Below are 10,688 nucleotides of genomic sequence, written 5' to 3'. Positions count from 1 at the left end.
TGATTGGGTCCTCTCCCATTCTTGTTGCCATCCTATGATTCTGAACCGCTTCCCATATCTGAAAAATATTGGCCAACTTCAACTCCGCCTCCAAATTACGCCAAACCCGATTGAGGTCTTCCTTGCTTCATTAAAACACGGATGAACATGTACAGTTGCCAAAAGAATTTCTAATTGTTTTTTATTTGTTGCTTTCAACGTAAAACACAAATAAATGCAATTAATTATCATTACAAATGCAAAATATTCGTATTCGTCGATTTTTTTCTTTAAAAAAATTCCATATTTACATTTTTTTGTTCAACTCACCTTGAATTCTGTAGTGAGAGAAAATTGCCTCACATTCTCACTTTTTTGACATTTATGATAGCTACTTTTCTCACGAACGTGAGTTTTGTTCTCCCTTATGATGTTTATAATAAGGGAGGAGGCGAGAGTTAGAAAACTCACGGTGAGATGATGTTTATGATTGGGCTGAATATAAGTTGTGTTTCTTTCTTGCCTGAGGTTACCATTTTTAACCAGCAAAGCGTACCTTAACTTAAACTGGTACCAAATTTTTAAGAGAGAGAACAAAAATGGCCTTCTCTTGACGATTATTTGGCAATGATGACAAAATTAACAAAAACAAAAGATAAAAGCGAACGCTGACAAAACAAAATTAAAAACAGTGCAATAAAAAAAGTAAAATTTATTTATTTTTGTGTTTGTTTCTTTTTGACATTTTTACCAGATCTATAATTTTTCCGTTCTTTTACTTTTCTGGTAAAACTGGTCATGAGAGAGCAATTTGGACAGTTTTCTCTTTTGCCATTAAAAATTAAAGAAACAGAGCTATACTGGATGAAATTTGTCAATTACAATTACACATGCCAGTGACAGTTCGAAAAATTCAATACATACACAATTTTTTACTATATAATTACATTTTTTAAATTGTCGACTCCGCTGGCACTAGATTTTTCATGCCAGCAAAATTTTGAACTGGCTGCCAGTGATATGTCGAAAATGAAAAAAGAGTTGCCGAGACTATTTTTTAATCCATGTACATTTTTGTTTCTTTTAAGAATGCAAAGATTTAACGCAAATTTTCAAAACACAAATAACGCATCTCGGTAGCTGCAATATATTAGTGGTGAATAAAGTCATAACTTTGATGTTTTTCATGAAAATATAGGTTGACAAATAAATTCCCCTCTGGGATTATACAATACTGAAAAGAAATTGAAAACAATCTTTTTAAAACGAAATAAAATAAAAATGATAAATATGTTGTGGATTGTGTTTTAAATCTAAAATATAATGCAATTTTGTGTGTTATATGCTGTTCAAATATTTTTGAAATTGAACTTGCACTGGCATGTGTGGACACACAAGGAAACTGCATGGCAGTCGAACACTTTTTCGGCATTTTCGAGTATAATACATGTACTCAAATGGCACCAATTTACTGGCATGTGTAACTGCAGCGTTAGTTAAAATTTGGTTTTACCAGAAAAAAGCATACATAAACACACAACTTAACTTTTTTCTTAAAAAAAAAATAAATAAATGTATATCAATGTGAAGACAAATATGGGACACTCCCTTTCATATTGATCTTATGTCCAAAAGGGAATATTTTCGTCGATTCGGCGATAATATTCCAAAATTAACAGACTCTAGTAGTTTTAAAATTTTTAAAATATTGATTTTAAAAGAGAATTTATCTGTTTAAAACTATTTTCCGTACGGAAAATTACCGGGGAAGTACTATTCATGATTGCACTGATCGATTCGAAGTAATCGATGTACATAAATCGAAATACCTTGTTTTCGTTATTGGTTCAGTTATTTTTGTATTTGGTTCAGCATTAAGTCATCTGGTAATAAAAGCCTGAGTTGCGAATAATTGTAGTATATCCCTAAATAAATTTTAATCGGAAAAAAGCTTTTGTACAGGTGTAGTGGTGTAAGATATCAAATAGTAGGACCCGTTCCGACCACCGACATAGTCAGAGGGGCCGGGGGTTTGAGTCCCGGAAATTGTAATTTTTTGGAAATTGGCCCCCCGAAATAGTGTCGAGATGCGTTTCTGACTACATACCTCGTTCCGATTATAACATTTGCGTACTTGTTTAATATTAAAATAAAGAATAGACAGTTTTTAATTTCTCATAATATAATTTTATTCACTTTCATACTCAAGTGACTTTGATTGCCGTCAACTTCAAATTACATGCTACCATCGTATTTTTTCCACAAGATTTTGGTTCTTTTTTTGTGTGGGTATGTGATTATTTATATTTTGTTTTGTTTTCTTGTTGTTATTTATTTAAGATATAGGTAATAGGAGAGTAAGACAAAATTACAAACATTATCTTATAAGATAAGCGCTATTGGTATAAATTTACACAATGACAAAAGACATTTTCGTTTGTTTTTTTCTTTAGAAAAAAAAGAAACAAAAGCTAAAGCTACATACTAATAATAATAATAAAAAGTCATACCAAGGAATTATTCTATAAATATCCTTAAATTCCTTAAATTGTTTTTTTTTTGTTTTACATTCGCTGTATTATACACATTGAAGACAAAAAAGAAATGAATATTGAGAAAATATTGTAATAATAATAGTTAAAATATAACAAATATTAACAAAGTTACATCGTAATTTAATATATGTACTTAAATATGTTTGTTTTGTTTTCTAATAAGTTATCACATAATTTGTTAATTTCATGTCTCAAACAAATGGACAATATCCCAGTATGCGTAAAAGAAAAAAATGCCCTCATATAATGCGAGAGTGTTCAATTTAAGTGTTTTTCTTTTGTTTTATATTTTGAATACCTTAACGAGGGGTGGTGAATCATTCTTTTGTTTTAGTTATAAATAATATATGTACATACGTTTGATTTGTAATTTACTTGTTTTTAGGAAATAATGTGATGTGGAAGTGTTTTTATATGACGACTAAAGTCGACTATTTTTTACACTACAGAAGACTTTGGCCTGTTTTGTTAAGACAATTCGAAACCAAATTCGTTCGAATTTTTGTCAAACTCTAGAAACATGCAATTTTTCTGTATTCAATAGACAAGTCCGAAATCCAATGTAAAAAAGAAGACAATGGAGCCCGTTTCTAAGTACATTCATATGTCCTAATGTTATATTTCTAACTTTAATTCCAATGTGTTGGGCTCCGTTTGAGTCGAAAATGAGATCACTTTTTTATAATTTTATATAAAATCTCTTATACAGAAATAATATTGGCTAATTTCATACACATGCGAAGTGCAAAAACAGAAGGAGAATATTTTATAGGTCTTCCTCACATAGTTCTTGTGATGGAAATTCCAAACTAAATTAATTTAAAATGCATTTCGACGCCTTAGTTTCTCAACCTCGTACTCAATTTCTAATACTCATTTCTCTAGTAATTGCATATCAACTTTTGCCCAATCAAAAAAATCGTTTTTATCCCTGAAGGGACAAAGAAGACTTCTCTTATATCAATGAGTACAGCCCAATTTAGCTCAATGATATGGAACCTACATGTTATAACTGAATCCGAAGGGCGTGTCTTAGACACCATTTGCAAAGAAGTTCTACGTGGCTGAAATAATCAGGAAATGTCAAAACGATCCACGACGTACAGCCCAACTGCACTTATGTGAAAATTTAGAATTTTTGGGATGGAGGTACCCGAAGATATTGTCCGATATAGACTTTGGAAGATTTTTTTTTTAAATTAGGAAGTATGTACTTGCCCCCGAAAAGAATTGTACTGTCGTAACTAGGGTTGCATACACAACATGTTGGCAGAAATTTCATAACGATCCCAGACGAGTCCTTAAACGTCACTCTTTCCAAAGTTTGTATGGGAGGTACCCAAAATAGTGGTCCGATGTAGTCAATATTCGAGTCTGTAAGAAATAATACGATGTACAACGTTTGGACCAAAACGATTCCTCCCTTCGAGGATAATCTTACGTACTACCCAGTTTAGTTGATGCCGGCAAGCTATTTTGGGGCCTTTGGTCATTATAACAGGAAATAGGACTTGTCCCTGAAAAAAAATGTTGCAAAAAAGTTCAACACAATCCGAGCCGAGCCGTTAAACTTTACTTTTTCCAATTTTTTGTGGGAGGTAAACGAAGGAGTATACCGATTTAGTCCATATTCAAACCTGATCTATGCCTGGTAGTAATCGTATCATATACAAAGTTATGACCAATACGGTTACTCCCTTCGAGAGTTGTCGTGCCCACCATTTTAGCAAACATTTTTGAAGTTTTGTGGGAAGGTACCGGAAGGAGTGGATCGATATGGCCTATATTCAAATTTAAACTAAGTATGTACAAAATATTACTATGCAGAGTTATCGAGCGCATCAGCCAGCTAGACAGCCGACAGACAGGCATGGCTAAATCAACTCCAAATTTTCTGAAACGGATTTTGTCCAAACTCCATAACTTGGATGAGGCACAATTTTGGACGTATCAAAGTGTATATACCCTCTTTAGCCTAAATGCTGAGGGTATAATTATACTGCCGTAATATAAGCCGCGAGGACTACCTGTTGTAAAAATTTCAAAACGATCCATGTTCCTACCTTGCACATTTGCGAACATTTTGGAAATTTTGTGTGAGAAGTACCCTAAGGAGTGGATGCTTTAGGTGTGAAAGAAATATTACGATGTGTAATGGTTGAACCAATGTCAATCACTCCTTTCGATAGTTATCGTGTCCATCAGGCACTTTAGTTGGTCACCGTGGGTACAACGATTGGACGATTATGCTACACAGAAAAAATTTCTTTTCTGATATTTCATTTGATAAAAAAAAAATTCAAAGATTCAATCAAAAATTTATCGATTTTCCGGCGATAAAAAATTTGTCATATTGACAAAATTCGATCAAATTATTTGATCACAAAGTAAAAATACAACTGACAAAATATTTCACATATTGATAAAAACAAAATATTTTCTTGAAGAAAAAAAGAGAATTAATGAAAAAAATTGTTGAATACATTTTTTTCAATCGATATTTCATAGTAGTTTTTCAGGCTATACGCGGCTATGCGGTGGTATTTTTATATTTGCAAAAATTGCAAAAAAAATGATAACCCTAATGTTTATTGGTAGCTATTCTAACAACCACTGAATGTTGATACAAAATTTGGAATATTTTGATACATATTTTTGTCAATATGGGAAATATTTTATCAGTTCATTATAATAAAATCGATAAATATTTTAGTCAATATATGAAATATTTTATCAGTTGTATTTTTACTTTGTGATCAAATAATTTTATTGAATTTCGTCAATATGATAATTTTTTTCGCCGGAAAATCGATAATTTTTTTCTGTGTAGGAAGCATGGTCTTGCCGACCAAAAACAGGACCACAAGAGAACTTTTGGTAAAAATTTGTGAACGATCCTCGAACAGCTTTTAAACCGCATTTCAACAAAAATTTTGGAAGGAGATTCCGGAATAAGTTTTCCAATATAGACCTTCTTGAAACTTAATGTACGTTTGGAAGATATTTTACGATGTCCAAAGTTTTGGCCAAATCGGATACTCATTTCATTAGTTAGGAAGTAAAGAATTGGCCCCGATATGAATTTTTTTCGTGAAAGGAGCCGCGAGCACAACATACTCCAAAAATTTATCCCGTCAGACAAGAGTCCCTAAACTGCATTTATGCCAAAAATTGAGATTTTTGAGCTGATCAATGTTTGAAAGAAAAATTACGATGTGCAAAGTTTGGACCCAATCAGTTACTCCTTCGATAGATATTTTTATTTTACCGACAAATTTTTGTGGGTGAGGTACTCGAAATTGTGGACAGAGAGACGGACATGTCTAAATCGACACCAAATTGTCTGAAATTTATTTCGTCCAAAAATACTTGGGGTCTAGAACCATGAATGAATGATGAATCACATTTTCATTATCAAAGTGTATATACCCTCTATAGCCTAAAATCGATCCAAGATATGTCAAGCTGCACTTTTGCTAAAAAAAAATATTGTATTAGAACCTGATCTAGAAATACTACCATGTGCAAAGTTTGGACAAAATCAGTTACTACCTTCGAAAAAGTTTTGAACCTTTAAGGGAAGCCCACGAAGAATTAGACCGATATGGTTCATCTATCGTTATAGTGCGCACCAGCTAGACATACGGACAAGGCCAAATCGACTTCCTACGTCTGAAATTCGCCAAACATACTTGGTGTCCAAAACCATTGTTTCAAAGTGTATTTTCCCAAATATACCTGGTTAGCCTGATGGCTGAGGATACAACAAGGAATTAGCGAATAAATAAGACTCTGTTGTTAAACCTGAGAAAACTTCGAAGCACCATCAATAAGATTTACAAAATTTTAACTTCATGTACAAAATTTTAACTTCGGCAAATAAAATATATATATAATTGTTCCACAAACATCCCAGGTGGGACAAAGGAGACTTCTCTCATATCAATGAGTGCACCCCGATTCATATTAGCTCAATGATATGGGACCTACAGTTTATCGCCGAGTCCGAACGGCGTGTCTAAGACACCACTTTTGTAGAGAAGTTTTACATGGCTGAAATACTCAGGAAATGTCGCCAGCATTACTAAGGGGTATTTTGCCACCGTTGAAAAGTGTTTTGATGTTGCCTGGCCGGGGAGTCGAACCCACGGTGGCACCCAAATAAAATATACAAGCAATAATTTAATAATGACCATTTCAGTGGCGGCCTTGTGCCTTGTTCTGCCCTAGCTACGTCGGCGAATGAAGGGAACTTGTTTCATTGGCCAAATGTGCATATTGGGGCCATATCAAAATGCGATCCGATTTTCAAAAATTTTTGTAGGATTCATTTAGTCATAACAGTGATCTGGTAAATTTTTTTCATAGATTGGACCATAATTGCGACCTTTATAAAATTCACCTTTGGCCCCATACAAATTACTACGGAAACATCGCATCGATGGGTTAACATTAACACGTGGAGCTCGAAAGCTTCATTAATAGCTGCCTTCAAACTTATTTGTATAAATTGTTTCAAAACTTTCGGAGAGAGCTGTTTTAAGGCAATATAGGCCCAAAATGGACATACCATAACATTGTTATGTTCTTGTAGTTCAACTAACTCGATGGACGGTTTTCGACCGTGAATTTAAAACTTTTCGTATGGACAGTTTTCTGTTTTTGGGTGAGGTCGGACTTCGTCCGGAAATTTATAAGTTTTCCCAATGGACAGCAAGTCTTTCAGGGTCCAAGAGTCTTTCAATGGAAGACATGTAAAAGAAATCATCGAGAGGCTCATAAACTGGACTTTTTCTATTTTAATATAGTCGATGAAATTGCCAATATATATTAAGATTCTTACAAGCGCCCCTTTCTCTATTATTTGACAAATTATGCTGTTAATAAATGTGCAGTTTTTCCATACTCTTCTGGAAATGGCTAATAATTTAAATATAAATAATTAAAATAAATTTCTGTTTGAGCACATACATGTACATTCTGAATGACAAGTGTAGTGTAATTCTTGTTATCTCTTGTTTCACATTGCTTATGCCGATGATATGTGATAATTCTTCGATAAAAAAAGCAAATTTAAAATAAATTTAAACGTGCATATGGACTCTGCAGTATATTAAAATCTCTGCCATATCTACTTTTATACACTTCTCATATTAATGTACTTTCTAAAATATTTAAAAAAAAAATCATTAATAAAAACACATCATTTCCTTAACAATAAATTACAAAACCTATTCTAATTTTTCATTGGCACCTCCAACAATGACTCAGACCCTCTATTCAATGGAATAATTTTCCTTTCTTTTACTCACCACAATGGGATATTGCCTCTTTCTTTGGGCCGTTTTTGTTTTCTTAAAGTTATAAAAAGTTACTATTTTTGTTGTTGTTGTTCTTGTTTGTTATTTTCAGCAGCATATTTGTATAGAGTGTAGCCAAATCTGTTGCTGCATTTAACCACAGCAGGAACGGCTACCATCAGGCACTTGTGAACTCATACCATCGTCTGCACCGTCCTGTGAATCTTCAACTATTAAACGTCTTTGGCCAAATTGTTGTTGGGCAGTAGCCCGCTGCTTTTGATTGTTCTGTTGGGCATGCTGCACCATAAGCCTCGTCAATTCCATAAACAATTCATCAACATTTTCATTTGTTTTAGCTGATGTCTCAAAATAATGAGCACCCACACTTTCAGCATAGGCCACGGCCTCATCTTCTTGCACTGTACGTTGTTCTTCCAAATCGATTTTATTACCAGCAATTGTTAGAATGATTTCTGAACCCAACATACGTTTCAATTCCTTTACCCAATTTTTCACCTTCTGGAATGAATCTTGATCGGTGATGTCATACACTAAGATAGCACCATGTGAGCCGCGATAATAGATGGGACCCAAGGCGTGGAAACGTTCTTGCCCGGCTGTGTCCCATATATTCAATTGCACTTTATTGCCATTGTCAAGGTTGACTTTTTTCGTTAGAAACGAGGCCTGTAAAGTGCTAATGTGTTGAGGATTGAATTTGTCTTCGACATAACGCAAAACAATCGATGTTTTGCCCACACACCCTTCACCGAGCAGTACCACCTTAAAATTATATTGCGTTGGTTGGGTGGAATTAGTGGTCGTCATTATTTGTCTGGTTGCAGGCGAAGAATGGGAGGGAATTGCAGTTGCTTGCGATTTTCTTTGGTGATATCTAATTTTTTAGTGATACCATGGAGTATTTGTTTATTGGTGTTGTTCTCTCTTTGTTGTATACTATATTTAACTTTCGTATTTCCCTTGTTTGGTGTTATTATTTATTGTTTTTATATGTACTATATATTTATTGTTGTTGTTCTTGGACAGCGAGTTTTAAAAACGAACACTCGAAATGCAAGCGAAAAATGTCAACAACTGATTATTGGTAGACAAAAACAATTTGACAGCAAAATAAAATCTAATTTGACAGTCCATTCACGAGCGCCATCTGATGGAAAATCAACAAACTATAGAGGTGAATACAACTATGCTCTTGTGTGTAGTTACCAGATGTGACAACAAGTGGGAGAGAATACCGTTGAGAGTAATAAATTTAAAATTGAGAAATTAATTGTGCATCTATTTTAATATTATTTTAGTTGTTTTTATACATAATTTAATTTGTTAAAATGAAATTATTTGTATTCATAAGTGCTATAAGTAGGTTTAATTTATTAAGTAAGTAATGTCAGTTTACTACAAAAAAATCTGTTTTGACCAAAATAAGATTAAAAAAACTCTGTAAAAATAAGCGGTTTCCATGGTATAACAAGGTAGTTGGATACTAATACCCTAGACAGACGGCATCGTTAATTTGCATTAATAACTGTATTTAATTTTGGCCTGACAGACGACAGTTTCTGCATTTACGAAACAGCTGATTGCTGTTTTGTTGTTGTTTGCACTGTATTTTTTGTTTTCCTCGTGTCTCAGAGCATGAATATGCTCTCTCCTCCATATGAATATGGGCTCTCTTCTACGGCATTGCCATATTGAAATACCTAAATGCCTTTTAAATGCAGCTCGATTTTGTGCATTAAGAATGTGGATAATGCACGAATTAATTTGAATTAAGGCAGTTAATGCAAATTAACGCTGCCGTCTGTCTAGGGTATAACGTATGATTACAAATTCTGAATTTGAAGTTCGTTTTGTTAATTTAATGAAAAAACGAGGAATATATTAAAAACGTGAAACATTGAGGTAGCTGTACCCTACACCGCTCCCGCTGTTGGTGGCCGTTAATCAAGCTTCTCAAGAATCCCTCATTGGTGATGATCATGACATTTACAGGCTGGGTAACGATTCGGACAAACATCAAATTGTTTTGTGTATCTCTGCTGAGTCATTCGATGGGTTCGATTCGAAAAAGAAATTTGGTGAAAGTCCGGTTTGTGCATAATCGAACAAGAGGATTTCGTGAGGTTTACGAATCTACCGCTTAGGTAGAAACCCCAACCGCTGGATTTCGCCAAGGATCGAATTAGACTAAGCGGTATTGGGGTTCAGCTGATGATAACGTTGGGTTATCAAAACCACCAACAACAACAACAAAACCAAATGTAATAAATTTAAAAATTGGTCTGTTCCAGTACTGCAAGAATCTACTAATTTTTACTATTTTTCCGATAACATAAAGGAAAAAATGTTATCGTAGTAAAAAATAGTAGCTTCTTGCATGTTCTGGAACAGAGCATAAATTGACTTCTCCTTTACTCGTCTTTTGGCTGAAACTGAAATCAGTAAACAAAAACTGTGAAAATATGAATCATGTTGCTATGAATTGTGTACCATGTCGTATGAACGGGTTAATTCGTGTACGTAATTATGAGAACGGACGACGTGATTCAAATGCTGGTATGAACATGGCATAAATGGTTGTGATATTTGTTCCTGCTTCGGAATATTGATCACAGCCAATGTTGCTACTGCTGATTTTGTTACGGTGGAGGCGCTAAACTGTTCGATAATTGTTAATATACAGTGGCACAGAAAAGTATACATCCCACGTACAAAAATGCAGTTTATGCTAAATCGTTGGGGTTTTTATAGCAACAACTGCACTATGTGGCTCTTTGGTGACAAAATAACAATAATTACACAAATTTGTTTTAATAAAATCCGTTTATTT

The 10,688-nt window shown here is 33.9% G+C and overlaps 1 protein-coding gene across 1 annotated transcript; it reads right to left on the bottom strand.

Moving 5' to 3' along the window:
* Positions 1-2,143: 2,143 nt before the first annotated feature.
* Rab21 (RAS oncogene family member Rab21) lies at positions 2,144-8,960 on the bottom strand. The gene has a single exon (XM_073976886.1). The coding sequence runs from the start codon at positions 8,663-8,665 to the stop codon at positions 7,988-7,990; it is 678 nt and encodes a 225-aa protein (XP_073832987.1). The 5' UTR covers positions 8,666-8,960; the 3' UTR covers positions 2,144-7,987.
* Positions 8,961-10,688: the final 1,728 nt, after the last annotated feature.

This window comes from Musca autumnalis, unplaced genomic scaffold (genome assembly GCF_047663935.1).
Source record: "Musca autumnalis isolate F117 unplaced genomic scaffold, ASM4766393v1 scaffold_3, whole genome shotgun sequence".
In the NCBI taxonomy this organism is placed as follows: domain Eukaryota; kingdom Metazoa; phylum Arthropoda; class Insecta; order Diptera; family Muscidae; genus Musca; species Musca autumnalis.
The sequence above is the reverse complement of the archived record's forward strand: the minus strand, read 5'-3'. Positions and strand labels throughout refer to the sequence as shown.